Source organism: Cervus canadensis, chromosome 30, assembly GCF_019320065.1.
Source record: "Cervus canadensis isolate Bull #8, Minnesota chromosome 30, ASM1932006v1, whole genome shotgun sequence".
NCBI lineage: Eukaryota > Metazoa > Chordata > Mammalia > Artiodactyla > Cervidae > Cervus > Cervus canadensis.
The window spans coordinates 33,771,847-33,796,661 of NC_057415.1; the positions used below are offsets into that span (position 1 = coordinate 33,771,847).

Here is a 24,815-nt window from a genome sequence, read left to right on the forward strand (position 1 = left end):
TAAAGAGAGAGAAAAGACTATAAATGAAAAATAAAACAATGAAGCAAATGTGAACTGCCTGGTTAATGACTATATAAGTTTTTTTTTTATAGTACTCTGCAACCTTTCTGTGTTTGTGTTGAAGTTTTAAAAAATAAGATATCAATGAAATTCACCACATTAGTACAATAACAAAAAAGAAAATCTTTATAAAGTAAAAATCAAAGTACGTACAAACTACAGTAAGCTATCAGAGAGAGAATGTGGTAATACAAAAAAGTCATCTGCACAGTGATTTACAACCAAAAAGTATTTGCATTTTTTATAATCTTGCGTGCATCTTAAGTTGCTTCAGTCATGTCCAATTCTTTATGACCTATTGATTGTGGCCTGCCAGGCTCCTCCGTCCCTGGGATTCTCCAGGCGAGAATAATGAAGTGCACTGCCATGCCCTCCTCCGGGGGATCTTCCCAACCCAGGGATTGAACCTGCGTCTCCTGCACTACAGGCGGATTCTTTACCACTGAGCCACCAGGGAAACCTAAAGGAATAAGTGAAGGTATTTTATACTTCTTATTCTTAATTTATCTAAAAGAATTTATTTAAAGTAGAAACAGTAACAATATATTGGGTGATTACAGCATATAATTAAGTAAAATGAAAGATGAGGGCTGTTTTGATGGCCCAGTGGTGAAGAATCCGCTTGCCAATGCAGGAGATATGGGTTTCACCCTTGGTCTGGGAAGATCCTACATGCCATGGGACAATTAAGACCACACAACGACTGAGCCTCTGCGCTAGAGCCCGAGACACACAACTACTGAAGTTGTCCACCTGGAACCTGTGCTTTCCAACAAGAGAAGCCGCAGCAATAAGAAGTCCATGCAACACGCCTGGAGCGTAGCCGCCACTCACCACATCTACAGAAAACCCACTCACCAGTGAAGATCCAAACAAATGCTTAATTTTTTTTAGAAAAGGAAAGATAACAATGTCCCAAGGGACAGGAAGGACAAATTGGGAATGCTCTGTTTAAGCTTCCTTGGTGGCTCAGACGGTAAAGCGTCTGTCTACAATGCAGGAGACCGGGTTCAATCCCTGGGTTGGGAAGATCTCCTGGAGAAGGAAATGGCAACCCACTCCAGTACTCTTGCCTGGAGAATCCCATGGACAGAGAAGCTTGGTAGGCTACAGTCCATGGGGTCGCAAAGAGTCAGACACGACTGAGCAACTTCACCTTCACTGTTTGAGCTACCTGCACTATACATGAGGCGGTATAGTATTATTTGGAGGTGGACTTAACAAAGTTGTAAATGTAGATTGCAACCACTAAGATGTTTTTAAACTATGAGAAACTAACAGAGGAGATAAAGCAATCACATAAAATGCTCAACTAAAACCAGAGAAGGCAAAAAAAATGAGAGGGGAAAAAATAAAAACAAAGAACAAGTCAGTGAATACAGAACAGTTTATGAACAAGATACTTATTAATTCAACCCACTTAATCATCCCTTGAAGTGTGAAAGGTAATGGTCTACATATACCAATTAAAAGACACTGTTCAGAGTGGGTTAAAAAAAAAAAAAAAGACCTAACTGTATGTGGTCTATAAGAAATCCACTTTAAAGGAACGGGCAAAAAAGTTAACACTCATAAAAGAACACTCATAAAAGAAGTGAATGGCTAACAAGCTCATGAGAGGGGACCCACTACTACCAGTCATCAGGTCAATGGAAATTAAAACTATAATAAGATACTACTAGCCATTCTAGTTATACTTACTAGCATGGCTAATAGCAAAGTGTTAGCAAGGATGTGAGGCAACCTGAACTCTTAATACAAAGCTGGTCAGAGTGTAAAGTGGTGCAACATTTTGCAAAAGAACCAAGTTAAATACACACACACCCAATTTTACTCTGAAGCATGGTGTACAATGAAACAAACATCTACACAAAGACACACACACATGTCTATAGTAGCTTTATTCATAATAGCTCCAAAATGAAAAGAATCTAAATGTCTATCAACATGAGGATGGACTTTTAAATATAGTGACATATTCACACAATGGAATACTCTCATTAAGAAAGAAGAAAAACGTACTGATACATAGAAAATAGATACCAATAAATCTAAAAACCCATTTTGCTGAATAAAAGCCAGACATCAAAGAGCTTATGCTGTACATCATTGTTTTAGCACTAAGTCATGTCCAACTGTTCTGAGACCCCTTGGACTATAGCCCTCCAGGCTCCTTTGTTGATGAGATTTTCTAGGCAAAAACACTGGACTGGGTTGCCATTTCCTTCTCCAAGGGATCTTCCCGACCCAGGGATCGAACCTGAGTCTCCTGCATTGGCTGGCGGACTGTTTACCACTGGGCCATCAGGGAAGCTCGTGCTGTATACACGCAGCATGAATATTTTATTCCATTTATATGAAGTTCAAAACATGCAAAATTAATCTGTGGTGATAGAAGTCAAGAGTTGCCTAGACTGGGTCTAGAAAAGGGCAACAGGAAACAGGGGGATAAGTTTGTCAAATTTACTGCACTGTACCCTTAAGATCCATGCATTTCACTCTATGTAAATTACAGCTCAGTTTAAAAGAAGAAAAAAAAAAAATTCCTGGCAAAGGCCTTCAGTATTTTCTGTAGTTCAAGTACAGCAAGTAGCAGATGAATTTTCTTCTGCAAAGGGTCAGAAAGTAAATCTTTTAGAATTTGCTGTCATATGGTGGCTGCTATAACCCTTCTGTCATTGTATCAAAGTATCCAGACAATATGCAAACTAAAGAGCATGGCTATGTTCCACTAAAACTATTTACAAAAACAGGTGGCAAGCTGGATTTGGTCCACAGGCTGTATGTAGTCTGCTAACTCCTGGTGGAGCAAACAGAAAATCAATCTTCAAAATTAATTTAGCTTAATTTCTAATTCAGAGCCAAATTTAAAAAAAATTAATTTAAATACGATGCATTGTTCTTTCCTATATGGTGACAGGCAATGATAATTATTAGAAGCTGATTATAATCCTTCCTAAACTTGTTTTTCTACACTCATGGAATCATTTTAAAATAGAAAGACCAACCAGAAAATCCCTAATATGGTTGATATGCAAGATCATCATTTTAGAAAATCATTTAACAGTTATAATAGTATCCTGAAAAATTATCTAGGAATGTGAGAAATATTTCAGATAAACTGGCTAGTAAATAATTAAAGTATGAACTGGAAATTTAAAATATACTTAGGTGCACACATAAAAAACTATGTTACCCACAGTGGTGATGCTTTGATTTATCTGGTATAATAAAGGTTTTGAAACACGTTCAGTATCACTCATAATCACCTGGTTTGTTCTTTATCTAAAAGAACTGAAAATTAAGAACAGCAATCCCTTCTTGATGTTTTTAAAAGCATTTCAGAATACTAAATAACGAAATAAAACAAGCATTTTCTGAGAAGTACCAAAAGCTAATTTCCTTGCCTAATTTAAACAAGGCTCAAAAATTTATATCTTGCAAGAACATCCAGGGTACACAACTAGGTATAAATAAATCTCAAACATGGCACATGTAAGCTGCCTGAAAATGTTTATCCATCTTCAAGAAAATCCCAATCTAAAAAATGAACTTAATCCTCTCTCACCATGGTATATACCTATCAGAAGAAACACCAGCAAAACTAGAAGGCTTGGGTTCCAGTATAAGTTAGCCACCTAATTGGCGGTGTGAGAATCTGGCATCCACTCATTCACAAGGCATTTCTGAGAGCTTAGTATGTGCCAGACACTGGAAACACAGTAGTGAAGGAAATATCAAAAATTCCTGCCCTCATGACACACTCCAGTGAGTCACTTAATCTCTAAAAACAATTTAGTGTTCTTTCTCTAAGATAATGGATTTCATATTTAAGGGTATTTTCAAGTCCCTAAAATAAGATCCATATTACTTTCCTGCATCCAGGAAAGCAACTGATGGAGCATCACCTGAATTCCACTCTTTCACTGGCTAAAACGCTTTCCTGTGTCATCACGTTCAAAGAGAAAAAAAAAAGTAACAGACATTCTTGAAGGACTTATTTTAAATTTGCTAATTTTGTTTTATAAAATTTAGAGGAAATATGAGCCTTACTGGCCTATTACTTGGTAACTAAACTTCCTTGGATGGAATCCAAGAAAGAAGCAGAACAACCTTAGGAGAATGTTCTTCATATAATGAATAATTTTATAGACATTTCCAGTACTGCCTAGTGAATCAACTAATCAGCTCATCTTTTCTTCAGACTAGAATTTGATCTTTCTTTCCAAAGTGCTTACTGCAACACAGGTAGTTAAGAAATCCAAATTGTGTATTCAAATCTAGTCCCTTGTGCCCTACATTTAAATTTTTCTTTTATTTATCATCAAGATATATATTTTCCCCACAACAAAACAGGCATGACAGTCCTTCAAGTCTAACTCCTCAATTCCCAAGTGGTAAATTTTTAAAATGTCTCATGTATTCATTTTTCCCATACGAACTCTAGAATCACAAATTACATTTCTGGTAAGACCAAAGCAATGCTCACTTTAAATATCCCTTCCTTCATAGGCCCCTACCGAAACACCAAAAGGGATCCAATAAATAAGCCTGCAGTTTCTAATCTATGAGTATTCATTCCCAAATGAGAAACTGACCTAAGTATCTACCAAAAAAAAAAAAAGCTATATCCCACCAAAAGCCACTTCTCCATTTATTTTCAACTCATAAAATATATTCAAAGTTTGCTAAAGCAAGCTAACACCATTCAACTTCAAAAGAAAGTATAAGCAGTAGTTCCCAAATACGCTAATCTTGAGCAACCTACCATTAATCTAAAATGCTGTTCACTATATGTATGCTTTTATCTTAAGATGGTTTAAGAATATGAGCACCACCATCAGATTTAATAAGTCCAAATGCAGAAGTATTGAAATTGTTAGCGAGAGATGATGGACAGAAAGCAGAACAGCTTTACATAAAACACATGCAATGTTCACATGAACTATTTCTATTTTTTACAGTAATCTGAACTGTAAGTGGCCTTTAGAACTAGATTTTCAATTCAGGTATATCAAATACCAAATTGCTAAAAGAAATCTTAAACTTCCATCTATATTTTAAAAGTCTCATATTAATGAACTTGATTTATATTTCGGAATCCAATAAGTGAAACGACTCTGATAAAACTGAAATGACATAACTTAGAAGAATCATTATTGTAAAAAATTAATTATCCAGCCCTCCTGCTGTTCATCTTGTAGACAGTACCCTCCTCATTACTGGCAGCGAGGTAAAAACAAAAGAAAAAAGTCTGGTTTTGGAACCACAAAGACAAGGGTTTGAATTCTGAGGCACCGTGCCTTAAACATTAACTTTCTGAACCTATTTTTTCATCTCTAAAATGGGAATACTAATACCTAATTTGAATGAATGTTTTAATGATTAGTGAGATATATGTAAAGCAGCTTGCATATAACAGGAACTGAAGAAACTTTAGCTGCTATTTTTATTTTATTACTCATAAATGTATCCAAGAGAAGATAAAAGGAAGGACATGACAGGAAAATAAATTAGAGCCAAGGTCACATGTAACTGTAAAAACAAAACAAGACAAAAACAAATACACTGACAGTTCAAGTGAAACTTTTTGTTCACATTTTATAGAAACAAGATAATATTGTAACCACTCTTTATACAAACATAAAACCCAAAACTAGCTACAGGTCTACTAATGGTGGAGCTAAATAAAAACAAAATATTATTACCATACAGTAAAACAGGTAATTTCATGAACAGGTGAGGTGATTTCACCATTGGGAAAAAAAGGCTAAAACTAAGATTTTTAAATGCTTATGGAAGGATATTAAAAGATTCCTACCTTTAAACCGACTGCTATAAGATCTGTAACAACACTGTATGGAAAAAGTAAAAAGAGAAAATGGAAAACAAAGTTAGAAACAAGTTTTTAAAAGACAGAGATAATAAGATAAAGAAAAGAGAAAAAGCATTATAATAAATAATAAAAATAAGAATGCGACAAGTTGTGAAATGTTAATACAAAGAAAAGTGGATGGGACAGTCTAGCCAACAGAGTGTAAAAGCAAAGCTTTAACAGCAATGTAAGAAACAAATAATAAATCAAATTCTCTTTCAGTATTTAGAAAAATAATTGTTTCAATAAAATGAAAGTGGGTTTATCCATTTACCTCTATTTAACAAATCCAACCAAGCCCTATAATCACCAAAGTTCCTTCTTTTAAATCACTGGCATGAGTAACCATACTTAAGTTTTAAATGAAACAAAACCAGTGAGTGGATTTTATAGAAATATAAAATATCTTGAAAATTTGCATCCACCACAAAAATGGCTCAGCAAAATATAGCTAAGAAAGTCTTAGAACTAAAATAATTACAAACATCAAACTTAAGACATCAAAATTGTCAAAGATTTGCTTTTAAAAAAAGTTCTACTGCATCATATCTGTGATTAAATTACCTCAGAAAGAAATGAACATACACACACATACACACAAGGACAGTTGACAACTGAGGTGGAACTAGAAAGATATGTTGACTGGAGGTTTATTTTTTTTTTTTAACTATCCAAAATAATGAAAAAGGACCTTTTTTCAGGATATGGAAAAATGTAGAAATTTAATTAGCCTCCTGAAAGCATAAACTCACTGAGTTAAAAATCATATCCCTTAACATCAAGATGTAAAAAAACTCTATATAGTTCTGCCAAACAAAAATCCATCTCTTCTAACCGCAAAGAAACCATTTTCAATTAGTTTGTCTCGATATCTTCTAAAAGAAAGCTCTAATAAAATTCTATATATTGTTAATAACCTATATCATTACTTAATAGAAGTAAACAAATTTATATTTGTCTAATGACACAAATCTGTTTTAAACAATAACAATATAGACTAAAATTTTTTTCTTATATGCTTTGGAAACTCGAATTTGGTTTGCTTTAAATTTAGATGTGATATCTCTGACATCTGTGCATAAAAAATTAGATTGTGTAAGGTACACCACAGTATTGGTCCGGAGGCAAAGAGCATGCTCCTACTTGAACTCCCAAATGAACTTACCTTCCAATATTTCTTATTGCCTCATGTACTTAAACCAATAAACTCATTCTTAGCTTTCAAACCACATTTAGGGGAAAGAAAAAGTTAATTTCTTAAATACTACCCAAAAGAGTAAGTTTGCACTTCACAGCTGCCCAAGAGTTTAACAGCCAAGATGCATAATCCAAGAGTCCTCTGTATAACACTGTCAAGTTTCCAATACAAAAAGCTAGCCTCTTCCACGTCTCACGTCAAACCACTAAAGACAATTCACTACACATAATGAAATACTACTTTCACAGCCTTCCTCAACTGAAATACTGGCATACTCACACAAATAATAAAGATAGCAAAATTTTGCACCCATAGAAGGTGTAGTTGAAAAAAGGTGATGTAAAATCAGTTTTTAACAATGCTCTGAGAAGCTTCAATTAAACAATAAAAACAGCTTCAATTAAATCTTAATACTTTAGAGAACATCACAATAAGTGAAATCTAAAATTGCACTTTGTCTAACGTCTGTCATAGTGTGCAATCTGCATTCAAATATATTTATAGAATTATAAAACTAGGATAAATGAAATCTAATGAAGGCAAAAATTGTTCGAAGATCCCTTTACACAGGAAGATCTTTACACAGCATGACAACAATCAACTATATGGCAACATATATGTGATTTTACTGTACAAGGAAGTTCCATATATTCTACAACCAAGAGGTTTACAGAAATTTTGCCATCAAAATCAAGTAACAGGCCAACCAAAATCTCAAGTGCATAATGAAAATAAGTAAGTGAATCTGCAGGCTCTATGAGAGTAGATTTTTTTTTTTTTTACCTTGACGGACATATACTAGGACCTTCAACTAATTCACTAAGATCTTAATCTAGTTGTTTTCTTAATCATTCAAATATTGGTTTGGTCCCACCCCAGGACCCTGGGTCCCCAGAGAAATATTTACATCGATGACCCTAAATCTTTATTTTGGCCACAGACTTCATTCACTTTTAGAGCGTTTCAAAACGCCCCGAAAATCGCACTTTTTTTTGCATACAGAGCAGGGAATTCACGAAGTTCCTTGGGGGCGGAGGTGGGGTTGGTAAGCGGACGCATCCCCGGTCACCGAGTCCAGACGCCCGGTGTACCGTAATCCTAACAGAGCTCCCAGCACAAGCCCGGAGACCGCGTGGGGCCCCGGCTCCGGTCGCCGCCCAGACGTTTACCGGCGCGTGCCCTCGCCGTCCGCCACTCCGCGGCCACTCGTCTCCCCGCCAGGGGAAGCTCCAGCGCTCGCCCCACCTCACCGGTAAACACCAACTCCCCGAGCGGGAGGACGCCCGCCCCGAGCGCCGCCTCCGCCTCCCCCAGCGCCGCGCACCATTTTCTGAGAGGAAGTGTCGGGAGGCCGGGCCGGGCTCCACCGACTCTCGGGCGGAGGGCGGACCTCGGCACCCGGGGGCTGCACGGGGCTTTCCGCCGCTTCCCGGGGCGAGGGTGTGCAGCGGCGGCAGGACTGGGGGAGGCGCCCCGAGGGGGAAAGAGAGGCTGTGGCGGACCGCCTCTCCGCGATTCGGGGCTCCCCAAAGGAGGCGCCCGGAAGCCCCGCCGTCGGGCCCGGCCGGGGCCGCTCCTCTGGTCGCCGGCGCCGCGCCCGGCTTCCCAGCTCCGGCGCGTCCGGCCGAGAGCTGCGGGAAAGAGGACGAGCGCAGCCCGGTGACCGCCGCGCCGCCGAGCACTTACCCATCCATGGCCCAGACGGAGGCGAGCACAGTGCGGGGACTGACGGGCTCACCGCGAGCGGAGGAAGGAGGCGGCGGCAACAGGGCGGCTCCGGGAACCGGCAAGCGGCGCCTCTCCGGAGCCCCGGCCGGTCGGAGGTGGAGAGAGAGTGGGAAACAGGGGCGGAGACCAGGGACGCTCCCGCCACCGCCGCGCCCCCGCCTTCCCCACCCCCCGAGCGCGTCCCCGCCTCGCCTCACCCCGCCCCTCAGCGTCGACGCCCTCCCTGGGCCCCGCCTTCAGCCGCCCTCCGACTCGGCTCCAGGGCGCCCTCTTCCTGCCGCCGCCCTAGAGACCCCGCCTCCGGGTGCCCCGCCCCGGCGCGCGCCCCCCGCTCCCGCCTGCCTCCTGTGCTCGCGGGAGCGCGCGCCTTGTGCTTCCCGCTTCGCCGCCCCTCACCCCCGCGGGTTTTGCCCGCCTTCCGGCTCCTCCGCCCGGGGCTCCCTTGGTTGGACATCTCCCTCTACCAGTGGGAAAAACGTTGGGGACCCGATCCGGATAGTAGGTAGGAGTGTCCCGCGAGCGCCGCAGAGCTGCCGCGAAATTGCCCCGGGTGGGCGAGACTGTCGGCTCAGCCCCGAGCCCCGAGGCTAGGCGCCGGCTGTGGTCTTCCCCCGGCCTGGCAGCCCAGGGAAGCGCCGGTCGCCCGCCCGGTGACCCGCACCGGCTCTGTAGGTGAGGTTGGGATGAAAATGAAAGGTGAATGAGACTACCCCGAACTTGAGAATATACAGCTTTAGTCTCTGAGTGCTTTTCCATTCAGTCTAGGATTGAATTTATAGGAAACATTCATTGCACTACATGGAATGGCCACTATATTGGTAGCATTTTATAAAAGTTTCCACATTTTCCTTATTAAAAACAACCCAGAAAACTATGAAAGAGTGCTTATTCTCGTTTTTCAGATGAAAATTTAGCCATGAGTGATTTGCCGACAGTTTGACACCCACTGAAACCCTTTCCTTTTAGTCTGAGCAAGATTATAAGCATATAAGTAGTGGCAACTCGGTTTTTCCCCCCTCATATTCTGTTTGGTTCTGAAATTGAATGATTTTTCGATTCACAGATCGCCAAGCCGTGAGCCACTGAACACTGTCCTCCACCAAATTCTTAACTTCCTGGGTAGAAAGAGGGGACAGCTCCTCAGCCTCATTCGAAAAGCCAGTAACTAGAAGCTCCGGCATCTATCCTTGCTACTATCCTGCTTTTTAAAAAGTGGGTGCTACTGAAAGGATTTAAACTGTCGATTCACCCATCATTCAGTCAGTACTTGTTTACTATTTGCCAAGTACTGCAGGGCTGACCAAAGAAAATCAGGTTCCAGTCTTGACGGTTGCATGCATTCCTCCCTTAGTTTATTATTTGTTTGTTGGCAAAACACAATTTTTGAATAGCTCAGGTATCTTATTAAGAAAGATCATTCTTAAAATACTGTATCTAACCTAAATCCCACTTTTCAAAAGGTCAGATATACTTTGTTTCTTATGTTAAATCTAAATATTAAGTTGAAGTTGTAAACATTGCCACCCTACATTGCCAGGTGGGTATTAAAAATACCAGCAAGATAAGTAGCTGATGAGGTCTTCCTGTTGTCTCAGGGGTATATTCTGTTGATAAAATTGATAAAATTGCCTCAGTTGTACAAGTAATAATATACATACATGCTCATTTTGGAAAATTCAAAACAATATTAAATATAAAAAGTTGTTGTTTTTCTTCACAAGCTACCCCCTGCCCATGATAGCCACTTAACAATTGTGCATGCATACTTCTGAGACCCTCACCATTTTTTGCTTTTTTCACTTAAAAATCCTAGAGATTTTTTTCATGTCAGTACTTTTTGTCTACTTAATTCTTTTTAATACTGCCTATTATTGCATAGTTTCATGTGCCATAATTTTATTTAACCTTTTCCAAATTAGTGGAAATTTACATTGTTTCTAATTATTCAAAATAATTAACAGTACTGCAAAGAACATCATATATGTATGAGCATCTTTGCTTATATATGATTATATCAAGGAATAGATTCCTAGAAGCAGAATTGCAGGACAAAAGGCATAAGCATTCTCAGATTTCGTAAATATTGACAAAATGATTCCCAAAAGCTGAACCAATTTATACTTTTAAAAGTTGTATTTCTCTTAGCCAATGCCTTATGATAGCTAACAAATTTCAGTATTAAAAATTAAATGTGAAGTCTATTTCCCGTAGTACTAATGATAACTCTGAAAGGTCTCCAGTATAAAGTGTACCTGACTGAAATGAACAGAACTGTATGGCATTTCCTAAAACACTCATATCTAGTTTTACAACAGAAGCCTAGATAGTAAGAATACAACTCAGGACAGAACACAAGGTGAAACCCTGCCCTCTCCCCTGCCTCTTAGTCATAAGTTTAAAAGATTTTTCATGGATTGAGCGCCATATGTTTTGTGAGTTTCTCTGATTCAAAAACAATAGATAGAGTGGAATTTAGTTCTTCTATGACCACTTTTAGAATACTAGCTATTCCTATAATCCATATGGCATTAGAAAGCTGTGGCCTTCTATAATATCACCACAAGTTTCTGAGTTTCTGGAACTATCAGATAATTACTCACGTGACCTGCCTTGGCATAAAGAGCTATATGTTCTGTATACTGGCTTCCTGATGAGGAAGAGGATCTTCGTCAATTAACAGTCTTTATTTGCTACTTGCTCTATACTTTTGAAAAGTAAAGACAGTTAAAATAATTTAGTTTAAATTTTCTAACACTTTACCTTCTTTTGTTTTTATTCTAATTTTTATTGTAAGAAATTCCCCTGAAACACCTTCATCTAATGAGACACTCCCTGCTCCCTCCATTATGATGTTTGGACAAAATGTAACCTTTGAACATTTGCCTTAAAACATTGCAATATGCAGTGGTAGTTAACATTTAACCAACATTATTACCCTACTTGGCCTTCCCAGGTGGGGTTAGTGGTAAAGAAAGGGCCTCTCATTGCAGGAGACATAAATAAGAGGTGTGGATTCGATGCCTGGGTGGGGAAGATCTGGAGGAGGGCCTGGCAATCCTCTCCAGTACTCTTGCCTGAAGAATCCCATGGACAAGAGCTTAGCAGGCTATGGTCCATGGGGTCACAGAGTCTGACAGGACTGAAGCAACTTAGCACACATACACATTACCCTAATTCATGTTTATAGGTAAGATTACTGAAGATAGAAAAATAAAAAGATCCCAATATAAGTCAGAAATAAGACCAGCCATTTGATGAATCTAGGAGACATTTTAATATCATTTTATTCCCTGACAAATAGAGTAATAATTGCTAACATATATACACAAGGAAATCAGTCCTGGGTGTTCATTGAAAGGACTGATATTGAAGCTGAAACTCCAATATTTTGGCCACCTGATGCGAAGAGCTGACTCATTTGAAAAGACCCTGATGTTGGGAAAGACTGAAGGCAGGAGGAGAAGGGGATGACAGAGAATGAGATGGTTAGATGGCATCACTGACTCAATGGACATGAGTTTGGGTAAACTCCAGGAGTTGGTGATGGACGGGGAGGCCTGGTGTGCTGCGGTTCATGGGGTCACAAAGAGTCGGACATGACTGAGCAACTGAACTGAACTGATACACTAAAATACAAACACATGAAATTATACTGAGTGAAATAAAGCTAAACTTAAAAGGCTACAAACTGGATTATTCCATTTATATAACAGTCTCAAAATGACAAAATTACAGAGATAGACAACAGATTAGTGGTTGTCAGGGGTTAGGAAGGGGGAAGGCAGGGTGGTGGTGATGGAAAATACAGACAGAGAAGGAGATGGGTGTGACTCTAAGGGAGTATAGCGGGGGGATGTTTGTGGTGATGGTGCAAGTCTTGATTGTGGGGTTGACTATACAAATCTACACATGGTAAAATTGCATTGAGCTTTAGATACACACAAGTGCATGTAAAACTAGTAAACTCTGAGTGAGATCTATGGATTGTACTAATGTCAATTTCCTGATTTTGGTACAGTTATTAAGATGTTACCATTAGTAGAAACTGGGTGAAGAGTTTCTGGGACCTCTTTGCACTTCTTTTAAAACTGATTGTGAATCTAAAAAAAAAAAAAAAAAAAGACATTGTGAATCTATAATTATTTCAAAAAAAAATTGCAAAGTGTTCCTTTACATGTTATTTGTTCATTAGTTACGCAATAACAAATTTAAGAGGCTGAAGGAAAATGTAGAGGTGTGTAATTCATATTTTTCAGGTGCTATCAACTTGGTAGTAAGACTAGGTTATAATAGCTGACACACACTGAGTCACACAGACTCTGCCCCATCTGTTGAATGATGAGCCTTCCTTCAGAGTCCTTCCCAACTGTTCAAGGAAGAGACTTGAAAGTGTTTCCAACATACTCACTGACCTCTCTGCCGTCGTGAGTTATGTCCATTTTCTTCAGGCTGTCCCTGGCCCTGATGTAGTCATTTCCATGTGAAGTTCCCAGTAAGACCAGTTCAGAGGACTTGAGCGTTTGCACTGAAGGTGCTGTCTTCAGTCCCTGTCCTGCAGTGACAGTTGCCAGCCCATGTCAAAGTTGCAGTGGATTTTCAAGAATAATTTTCCTCCTCATACTGTATCACCGAGGTCCCAATGTCACTCAGAATTTTTAATAAAACAGACCTTTCCATTTTTATTCTGAGAAAGTCCTTTGAGATTTAGGCATGAGTCTGAGACAAGGCCAGAGAACAATTTGAGTGATAATCACTACCCTCTTTTACGAATCATTGCCCTTAGGCACTGAACTTTTGTCCTTAAAACTGGTACAATCTACTGTCTACCCTGAGACTCTGGGTTCCCAACCAGGGGGTCTGCATTCAATCCCTGGTAAGGAAACTAGATCCTACATGAGGACAGCTAAGGCTTGGCATGCTGCAGCGAGGATGCAGCGCAGCCAAATAAATTTTTTAAAAAAATAATAATCATACTTATTTAGAAATAATTCACAGTGTTGTGTTTTTTATTCATCTTTCAGTTAGTAGAATAAATTTTCAAGATTTTTTTTTTTTAGAAGGAATCTTGGTTTCCTGAGTCTTTATATATTCTATTATCTAGGTAAAACTTCAGTAGATGAAGAACTATTGAGTCAGTCCCCAGGAGCTCTAGAACTATAGCCCTGCTTTCCTTCAGCATCATAAAACTATGATGGAAAAGACTGATCCTTGGAAGAGTTTTTCTTCATCTTTGAAATTTAGATGATTATTTAGGCTATGTCTTACTTTGAGTCTTTGATTTTTCTAGAATCAGTGTAATGGGCAGTTCTCAGACCCCATCTAAATCAAACCATCAGCAGTAGTTGACTGTTCCCTCTTCCTTGATGGGCTTCCCTACTGGCTCAGTTGGTAAAGAATCCGCCTGCAATGTGGAAAACCTGGGTTCAGTCCCTGGGTTGGGAAGATCCCCTGGAGAAGGGGATCCACTTCAGCCTGGAGAATTCCATGGACTATACCCACTGCAGCCTGGAGAATTCCGTGGACTATATAGTCCATGGGGTTGTGAAGAGGGGGACACAACTGAGTGACTTTCACTTTCACTTTCTTCCTTGATACACTTTCTTCACTTGGTTATCAGGAAACCGCATTTTTGTTATGTTTTTCCTCTCTGGTCACTCCCATCTTTCCTGGTTCTGACTTAACAGCTTTCAAATATTTCAAGATTCAGTCTTTGACCTTGTTTTCCTATACTCACTCTCTTGATACAGTCTTAGGGTTTTAAATATCATCTATAGCCTGAAGAGTACCAAATTTATTTCTGTAGCCTAGAACTCTTTCTTGAACATCAGATTGGTTGTTCCTAGTTGGGACCAGGCAGGTTCCCATCTCAGAGTCCTTTATACTTGTTGTTCCCTCTTTCTGGAATGCTCTCCCCTACATGGTTTGCTCCTTCATTTCTAGAATCCTTTATATCCTTCCTTGCATGTAATTTCCCCAGTAAGACCTTTCTTGGCCACTCTTATTTGAAACTGGATATCATGCTCACCCGTTATTTATTCTCCGCCCTGCTTTATTTTTCTCTTTATTCTAACATACGTAACTTACTCATTTTATTTATTGTTTGTCTCCCTCCACTAAAATGTAAAATCATTAAGGCCGTGATACTTGTGTTTGTCTGCTGATGTATTCTTAACAACTGGAACAATGCCTCGCACATACTAGCCAGTGAGTATCTTATTAAATAAATACATGAAACATGTTGTACCTTGCCGAGACAATCTTTCTTTTGATTTTGAAATTTTGTATTAAATTTATGTTAAGCTTTGTCTGTTTTCTTCCTTAGCATTGCTAACTATTAATTGGATCTCTGGTCATTTCCATATTTATTAGCTGAGTTGGTAAAGAATCTGCCTGCAATGCAGGAGACCCTGGTTTGATTCTTGGGTTGGGAAGATTCACTGGAGAAGGGAAAGGCTACCCACTTCAGTATTCTGGCCTAGAGAATTCCATGGACTGTATAGTCCATGGGGTCTCAAAGAGTCAGATAGGACTGAGCAACTTTTCACTTTCACTTTGTCTATATTCTTCCTTAGCGTTGCTGACTAGTTATTTATTGAATCTCTGATCATTTCCATATTTATTCTTTAGTGTCATATGTTTTTATTTTTCCTTAACTTTCTGTACAACTTTCTGTACAACTTCTCAAGCCTATTTTCTCCAACCATAATTCAGATTTCTATACCAGTGGTTTGATTCCTTTCTATTTTTATGTTTTAAAATTATATAATTTTATTTTTCTCCTCATTCTTTTATTAACTGTCAGATTTTTTCTTTTTTTCATCTCATGGTATTATCTTACATATATGTACATACACATATATTTTATTGAAGTATAATTGATTTACACTGTATATATATATATATATATATGTAGAGAGAGAGAGAATATAGCAGAATTAGTTATAGATTGGTTGGTATGTATGGTTGCTGTATATACTTGTATTTCTAAGTTTTGTCTGCTGAGAGAGCCAATGACACCCCATTAACTTTACCCACATTTTAGTTACTAAATATCAGTTCCCCAATAAAAGGAACCAGGACTCCACAGAGAAGTCATTGATTCCAGGGCTGCAGAAATAAAAATAATACATGAGCCTAGAGCAACCTGGGTTTGAGTTGACTCATTGGAAAAGACCCTGATGCTGGGAGGGATTGGGGGCGGGAGGAGAAGGGGTACAACAGAGGATGAGATGGCTGGATGGGATCACCGACTCAATGGGCATGAGTTTGAGTAAACTCCGGGAGTTTGTGATGGACAGGGAGGCCTAGCATGCTGCAATTCACGGGATCACAAAGAGTCGGACACAACTGAGAGACTGAACAGAACTGAACTGAATTGAATTGAAAATGATAGGGTTAGGGCACAGGAGTCTAGCTGAAAGATCTCCCAGGGACCAAAGGGGGAATGGTTTGAGCAACAAAATAAATAACAATAGTATTTATAGCCTTTAAAGTATAATAATGAGTCAATACTGATATGAATAAATAACTGAATAAGCAAATAAGGGGAAAAGGATAGCTCTTACAGAAGAATTCTAATTAATAAGCATAGAAGGAATACAGGAAATAGAAAACCACTATTAGAATAATTGCTGCAGACAAGATCCACCAATTAATGCTAAAATTAGTGAGCAAACCTTAAGAAATAAGATAGTGGCATAATTTCAAAGTATCTCCCCTAAGATATTTATTACTTATGGAGAAAAATAATAACTTTACAATGAAGAAATCGAGCAGACACCATCTCAGCTAACTAGTCAAAGTTAAAATTAGCAGTAATGTGACATGTTGATGTGAACTCCTGATAAACTGATAGACTGCACTGGCAAGGTTACATTGCTGCTATCATATCCCAGCCCAAAATTCATAACTCAGTCTAACCCCAAGAAGACATCAGAGAAACTCAAAATTGCAATTAAAAAAAATTTTTTTTCTTGACGAGTTGACAGACTCTTCAAGACTGTCAACACCATGAAGGACAAGCAAAGATTGACAAAATGTTACAGATTGGGGGCAACTAATAAGACATGACAACTAAATGCAGTATGAGATTTTGCAACAGAAAAAGGACAGTAGTAGATAAACAGATACAATACAAAGGCTATTTGTTTTCTGTTGCTGTGTAACAAATTGTTGCTCAGTCTCTCAGTCCTGTCTGACTCTTCCTAATCCCATGAGCTGTAGCCTGCCAGGCTCCTTTATACATGGGATTTTCCAGGCAAGAATACTGGAGTGGGTTGCCATTTCCTTCTCCACTGTAACGAATTACCATGTTCAAGTTTAGAAGCTTAAAATAATACAGATTTTTATCTGGCAGTTCTATAGGTCAGAAACCTGCATGGGCTTGACTGGGTCTCTCCTTAATCTCCCAATGCAGAAATTAAGGAGTTGTCCAGTTTAGGCTCTTATCTGGAGCATCTGGGGAGAGTCAGCTTCCAAACTCTTTCGTGTTATTGCAAGAATCCAGTGCCTCCTGACCGTAGATCCTAGATCCCTGTTTCGTTGCTGTCAGCCAGGATCACCCTCAGTTCCTTTTTAAGGAAGCAGCATTGGTGAGGCTAGTCCTTCTAATACCCTCAATCTGTAGGACTTCTTCTGCCTTCTGCCATCAGCCAGAGAAAGCTTCTGCTTTTAAGGGCCCTTATTTGAGTCCGGTAATCCCTGTTTCCTAAAGTCAGCTAGTGTGGAACTTTAATTAGACCTGAAAATCCCTTCACAGCAGTACTTACAATTAGTGTTTAAATAACCAGGGGATGGGAATATTGTTGGATGGAAAGTGGGAAAGACTGCTAGAATTCTGCCTACCCCACACCATCTGTAGTTCAGCTAATAATGTTGTATGATTATTAATTTCTTAGTTCTCATCATTGTACAGTGGTTATGCAAGAGATTAATATTAGGGGAAGCTGGACAGTGTATTCAGGAATGCTCTATAGAAATTTTAGAGTTTTTCTGAATATCTACATTTATTTCAAAATAAAAATTTAATAAACTTACATGCACTAGTTGCTCAGTCATGGCCTACTCTTTGCCATCCCATGGACTGTAGCCCACCAGACTCCTCTGTCCATGGAATTTTCCAGGCAAGAATACTGGAGTGGGTTGCCATCTCCACTTACATAAATTATTAAGCATAATCATAAAATGACCACCAAGGAGAATTTGAGAAATTGATATAAAAGGCAACATTTGAAGGTCTTTTTTTATTTTTTGGTGTTGCCACATGGCATGTGAAATCTTAGTTTCCCAATCGGAAATCCAACTTGTGACCCCTGCATTGGCAGTGTGGAGTCTTAGCCACTGAACCACCATGGAAGTCTCAAAAGATTCTTTTATATACTTTTCTAACCCCATTTCTAATCTCTCCCATCCCAGTGCAAAGAGTGGTAATCCTGAGTTTTATGATTACTCATTCTTGCTTTCTTTAGTTTTAAAAGGTGTGCAAATTCCTAAACCATAGGAAACTTATATAAGCAGTGTAATATTTTTAATATCTTTCTGCCACTTGATTTTTTCACTTAATATTCAGATTCTGTGGTTAACTCCATGTGGTTCCTTAATTTTCAGTGATGTGCAGTATTTCTCTATGAGAATATGCTACAATGTATCCATTCTTCTCTTGATTGATATTTGAGTGCTTTCTAGTTTCTGCTTCTTGTTGTTGTGCTATTATAAATAATTTTTCTGTGAATATTCTTGTACCTGTCTCCTGAGGCGCTCAGAGATTTCTCTAGACTTGACAATCTAGGTTATACATTCAGAAGTGGAATAACAGAGTGATGAAATTTGCTAATCTTCATCTTTACTGTGTTTCCAAAGTGATTTTATCAATTTTCACTACCACCATTATCAAGTGTTTGAGAGATCCCATTGCTCATACCCTCAATTGGTATGGTAATTAATACAATTTTAAAATTTTGCCATTGAGTCTAAAAATGTCATATGTGTCCTAAATTTTCACGTTTTGATTATTAATTGAATATTATCTCATATTTTACAGGCCAGTCACGAATCTTCTTCAGTATGTCTGTTGATGTATTTTAACATTTTTTTTCTATTTGACCGTTGTTTACTTATTGGTTTTCAGGTGTCCCTGGTAATAGCCATAGTAGATACCTTCTTCCCAGAATGTGGCTTCTCTTTTCATTTTCTTTGTGTTATCGTCTGATGAACAAAAATTCTTAATTTTAATAAAGTAAAATGTATTAGTCTTCTTTTGTTTATGGTTTGGTCCTTTTGCTTAAGTTTCTGTTCAGTATTATATCATACTTCCTGTACAGTAAGACAAGAAACAGAAATGAAAGATATGAATCTTGGAAAGGAGAAAGCAAATTGCTATTATTTGCAGTTAGTAGGATTATATAGAAAAATCCAGAAGTATGTAAAAGTTATTAAAATTAATGAGTTTAGTAGGAGATCTAGGTATAATCTGAGTGCATGAAAATCAACTGCATTTTATATACCAGCAACAACAGTGAGAAATATCACTGGAAAATAGTAATACCATTGCCACAGAACTGTACACCTAAAATCTGTTAAAAGTATAAAATTTTTATTTTGTACATTTCATCACATAAACAGACACACAGAATGCCATCAAATTTTGTATGAAAGCAAAATTAAAGATACTTAGAAATACATGTAACCAAGTCTCTGTTATATCTTATGGAAAGAAACTGTATTAGAAAAGACAGCCTAAAGAGTGATACCATATATGGACTAGAAGACACTAAATTTTAAAGATGTAGTTTTTCAAAATGATTTATGGATTCAAGGCAGTCCCAAGTGATTTTCTCAGGAGTCTGATGAAGTAATTTCTGGAATAACTGAAGACAATCTTCATGAATAACATTGTAAGAGGACTTGTCTCCCCAAGTATTAAAATTTATAAAGTCAAATAATCAAGAAATATGTAGCATTGCCACAGAGATAGATAAATTATTTAATGGAACAGATCTGGATATAAATGAAAACTTGATGTAGGACACAGGAGACATTTGGATCAATTGAGGGGGAAAAGTAGAAGTTGATCTCTCAGCTCAGTTCAGTTCAGTTCAGTCGCTCAGTCGTTTCCAACTCTTTGCGACCCCATGAACCGCAGCATGCTAGGCCTCCCTGTCCATCACCAACTCCCGGAGTCCACCCATACCCATGTCCATTGTGTCGGTGATGCCATCCAACCATCTCATCCTCTGTCATCCCCTTCTCCTGCCCTCAATCTTTCCCAGCATCAGGCTCTTTTCAAATGAGTCAGCTCTTCCCATCAGGTGGCCAAAGTATTGGAGTTTCAGCTTCAACATCAGGCCCTCCAATGAACACCCAGGACTGATCTCCTTTAGAATGGACTAGTTGGATCTCCTTGCAGTCCAAGGGACTCTCAAGAGCCTTCTCCAACACCACAGTTCAAAAGCATCAATTCTTCGGCACTCAGCTTTCTTTATAGTCCAACTCTCACATCCATACGTGACCACTGGAAAAACCATAGCCTTGACTAGACGGACCTTTGTTGACAAAGTAATGTCTCTGCTTTTAATATGCTGTCTAGTTTGGTCATAACTTTCCTTCTAAGGAGCAAGTGTCTTTTAATTTCATGGCTGCAATCACCATCCACAGTGATTTTGGAGCCCAGAAAAATAAAGTCAGCCACCGTTTCCACTGTTTCCCCATCTATTTCCCATGAAGTGATGGGACCAGATGCCATGATCTTAGTTTTCTGAATGTTGAGCTTTAAACCAACTTTTTCATTCTCCTCTTTCGCTTTTATCAAGAGGCTCTTTAGTTCTTCTTCACTTTCTGCGATAAGGGTGATGTCATCTGCATATCTGAGGTTATTGATGTTTCTCTCGGCAATCTTGATTCAGCTTGTGCTTCCTCCAGCCAGGCGTTTCTCATGATGTACTCGGCATATAAGTTCAATAAGCAGTATGACAACATACAGCCTTGATGTACTTCTTTTCCTACTTGGAACCAGTCTGTTGTTCCATGTCCAGTTCTAACTGTTGCTTCCTGACCTGCATACAGGTTTCTCAAGAGGCAGGTGAGGTGGTCTGGTATTCCCATCTCTTTCAGAATGTTCCACAGTTTATTGTGATCTACACAGTCAAAGGTGTTGGCATAGTCAGTAAAGCAGAAATAGATGTTTTTCTGGAACTCTCTTGCTTTTCCTATGATCCAGCGTATGTTGGCAATTTGATCTCTGGTTCCTCTGCCTTTTCTAAATCCAGCTTGTACATCTGGAAGTTCTCAGTACACATACTTTTGAAGCACTAGTCATTTCTTCAAATTTCAGATAGCGGTTGGACCTTTAGGTCTATCCCATTTATTTTTTTAAAAATGGTTCTGAGTTGTTTCTTAGAAGAAACGCTTGTTAAATCTCAGTTCCTTCCTTAATTTGGATACAAATTGGAAGGTATTCTTCATAGTTTGTGGTAGGGTTATGTCAGTTTCCTAGTTTTATTATACTTGAAATTTTCTCTGGTTCAGGTTCATTTTTTTTCATTTTCCTGGACTTAGATTTTCCCTGCAAATTATGTGATAACTAATGACTTTCATTACAATTTTCTCACTCTTTTCTGGCAGCCTTCTATACTGTCTTTCACCAGTCCTTATCATGATTCTCCCTTAACTTATCTATGCCTAACCAGTTAACTAATGTGAGATTCACCCTAGTCATTTCAAAGACAGAACGTGGAGGAATAGCTGTGAGTAGAGTAGCAGAGGGAAAGGGACAACTCCTTTTTTTCACCCGTCTTTTCCAATTAACCTGTTGCCTGTAACTCTTTCCATCTGAACTGAAGTTGGCTTACTATAATGAGTTGATTTCCCTTTACTGCCTTGGTATTCCATTTGTCTACAGATATATGAGGTCAATACTTAATATAATGCCTGTTGGACTTCCCTGGTGGTCCAGTGTTTAAGAATCCACCTTCCAATGAAGGAGGTGCAGGTTTGATCCCTTACCGGCTGATCGGGAACTAAGATCCCATATGCCACAGGGCAACTCAGCCCATGCACGGCAACTGAAGAGGCTGTGTTTTACACCAAGAAGCCCCAGCATGCTGCAACTGGAGAAAGCCCGTGAGCCTCAGTGAGTAGCCCACATGCTGCAATGAAGACCCAGCACAGTGAAAACTAACAAAAAAAAGATGTCTATAATATTGTTAATGTTCTTAAATGAGACAAAATAGTCCCTTCTTAGCAATCTGAGACCATATCTTTAATAGGAAATACTTTTATTTTTCACTAGAATAAGCCTTCACTCTGGTCAAGTCAAACCTTTCCCTAAAATTTTTGATACAACTGTTTAACAAGGAGCCATATTTGGCTACTGATTGGTTAGAGAAGATATATATATGTTTTCTTTGTCCTTATTTGCCCTTGGTTGAAATAGTCTTGTGCAAAAATTTGGTCACAGTTTACAAGGCCGGTGGAATGGTTCTTGTGATGCCAGACAACTGGTAAGAACTATTGCTGTCCCTCCCCAGTGTAGTTGTAGAAGATGTTTACTTCGTGTGATCCTGCAGGGCACCAGGCAAACATTCAGCCTTGGGCAGGCACACAAGCAAAAGGTCAGTAGCAGAAAAACGAAAGAACCATCTGGAGGACTTCACTATGAGAATGTTATTTATGTAACTGGAAAAGCAAGTCTTCCCACCTCCACACCCCCCTCTTGGAGGTGGAGGATTGGTTGTATTAGAGGATAATGTCTTCACATAGCCTCTCTTCTCTTGGAGCAGTGGGAGTAGGAGAACTTAATCAAAAATTTAATTTAGTAGAGTGTAGTGGGCTGATGACACCTCTGAGAATTTAATTTGGCATAGCAGAAAGACGTGGGGGAATTCCAAAGTCTGGTCTTTGTGTAGCAAAGTAATGGCCAGTAAGAGATGGATGGCTCAATTATGGGCCTGATCCTTAAGCTAGCTTAAAATGTCCTTATTTTCCCAATGGTTGGCACAGTTTGAAAGTTAGAAGATAAATAACTGACATTGTTCATCAGTATAAAATGATAAATTGCCACCTTTATAGTGAGCAGGGTTGAAGCTATGTTGATTACAGAAGAATCAAATGTTTCTCTTTCTCAGCTTGGAAAGAGTACATGTACTCACAGTAGACTACTGTATCTCAGAAGTAATGCCTGAGTTTGGGAGAGGTAGGTGTGTTTGACATAGTAGTCACTTACTGAATGCCAGGAAGAATTAGGTGAGACTATCTCCAAGGGAAGTGGACTTGGAATACCTACAACCATCATGGGTCTCTTGCTAAAGTCATATTCTAAATACAATGAATAGGGGAATCCCTGTGGTCCAGTGGCTAAGAGTCCACACCCCTAGTGCAGGGGACCAGGTTGGACCCCGGTCAGGGAACTAGATCTGAATGACACAACAAAGATCAAAGATCCATAGTGCTGCAACTAAGACCCAGTGCAGCCAAATAAAGAAATAAATATTAACAAAAATAAAAATAAATAAAATGAATAATTCACTCTTGGGAAAATATTTAGCTAGGAAAGGGAGGATGGATCTTAGTAGCGTGAGACCAACTCCTGTGAACAGGGCTTGGGAGTTCCTGAAAAGTGGTTGAAGTATTAAAGACAATTTTAAAGAAGGAAATTTGAGCAAAACTAATGCTCTCAGGGAGAAATGCAGATATGAAACCAAGGAACAAAGTTAGGGATCTGGTTGGTTCCAGAGGGAACTCCCTTCAGTGGTTTATAATCTTATGATACTTTGCCTTGAGACAAAGTATTATTTAAGAGTTAGGTCCAGATACATATAACAGAAAACAAAAAATAATAGTGCCCTAGATAAAGATTTGTTTATTGTGCAAAAGAAGTAATGGCTTCAGGGCTGTAATGGCATTCCATGTTTATCAAAGATCCAGTCTCCTTTATGTTCTACTATGAGAACATACAGCTTTCATTCTTCGTATCACAAGATGTCTGGAAGCCCTTTAAAGAAGTTTTCCCAGAAGTCCTTCCCAACATCTTCCGCTTACCTCATTAGCCTTAATTTGGTCACATGGCCACCCCTAGTCAAGGGAGGCTTGAGAGATGCAATGTTTTTACTGCATACTGCCACCTCTAATAATAGAGATATACCGTTGGTAAGAAGTGAACAATGTGTAATGGGTAAGCAAATAACTCTAACACAGCAGTTGTCATATATATATATATATAGAGAGAGAGAGATGGGTTTCCCTGGTGGCTCTGGTAAAGAATCTGCCTGCAACATAGGAGACCAAGGTTCAATCCCTGGGTTGGGAAAATTCCCTGGAGGAAGGAATGTCTACCCACTCCAGTATTCTTGCCTGGAGAATTCCATGGACAGAGGAGCCTGGTGGGCTACAGTCCATGGAGCTGCAAAGAGTCGGATCCAACTGAAGTGACTTAGCACACACAGCGCACAGAGAGATAGTAATTCCCTCATGTAAGCCTCAGCTCTTTGGTAAAGAGCTGTGTGGGAATTGTGTAGTAAACAAATCAACAGAGCGAAAAATGGACTATGGCCTGATCCACAAACCCATTCCACTACTTGTGCTCAGGCAAGGAAGCAGTTGTCTACTGAGGGAACCGTCTCCAAGAATTGTAAGAGCTGGCTAGCTGCAAAGTGAGGAAAACCCACACTGTGCCTTTGAGCAGGGGGAGTATCAGAAAGCTAGGTGAAGACCTAGGAGGGTTCTTAGACAACTGCCCCCTAACTCCCTTTCCTGTATATTATAGGAGAAAGTTCACCTTTGAAGGAGCTATGGAAAAGGGAAGGCTAGTTCCTCTCGTGGTTGCAAGACCAATGCAGCTGTTCCAAGCATCGTGTCCAGAAATAACATTAGAAGAAGAAAGGCGATATATTCGGTGGTCTCTTAAAGTCAGAAGACCTTCTCCAGCAGGCCTCACATTTGCCAGAACTAGAAAACATATCC

The 24,815-nt window shown here is 39.2% G+C and overlaps 3 protein-coding genes across 7 annotated transcripts in view; 1 reads left to right on the forward strand and 2 right to left on the reverse strand.

Moving 5' to 3' along the window:
- The window catches only part of LOC122432124 (immunoglobulin-binding protein 1-like), a 31,598-nt gene extending 22,718 nt beyond the window's left edge, over positions 1 to 8,880 (reverse strand). Inside the window, exon 1 of the mRNA XM_043453933.1 lies at positions 8,820 to 8,880. The gene's annotated coding sequence lies outside the window, so the exon portion shown is untranslated. The remainder of the gene's footprint in view (positions 1 to 8,819) is intronic.
- The window catches only part of PTBP3 (polypyrimidine tract binding protein 3), a 91,827-nt gene extending 82,877 nt beyond the window's left edge, over positions 1 to 8,950 (reverse strand). For 2 of the 5 annotated variants that reach the window (XM_043453926.1, XM_043453925.1), the window contains exons 1-2: positions 8,820 to 8,950; positions 5,882 to 5,915 (exon numbers count right to left, since the gene is read on the reverse strand). In XM_043453926.1, the coding sequence (XP_043309861.1) occupies positions 5,882 to 5,915; positions 8,820 to 8,827 (42 nt within the window). In that variant the 5' untranslated portion in view covers positions 8,828 to 8,950. The remainder of the gene's footprint in view (positions 1 to 5,881; positions 5,916 to 8,819) is intronic. The other 3 variants (XM_043453928.1, XM_043453929.1, XM_043453927.1) reach the window with 3 other exon arrangements.
- Positions 8,825 to 24,798, forward strand: LOC122432125 (basic proline-rich protein-like). Its single transcript, XM_043453934.1, has 2 exons — positions 8,825 to 9,363; positions 24,619 to 24,798. The coding sequence occupies exons 1-2, from the start codon at positions 8,826 to 8,828 to the stop codon at positions 24,660 to 24,662; spliced, it is 582 nt and encodes a 193-aa protein (XP_043309869.1). The 5' UTR covers position 8,825; the 3' UTR covers positions 24,663 to 24,798.
- Positions 24,799 to 24,815: the final 17 nt, after the last annotated feature.

What these genes read in the sequence shown, in the direction of transcription:
- LOC122432125 (XM_043453934.1), top strand. Translation starts at nt 8,826, where the DNA reads ATGGCCCAGACGGAGGCGAGCACAGTGCGGGGACTGACGGGCTCACCG. An exon ending in GGACCCGATCCGGATAGTAG is followed by an intron (nt 9,364 to 24,618) that starts GTAGGAGTGTCC and finishes TGTATATTATAG; the next exon opens with GAGAAAGTTCACCTTTGAAG.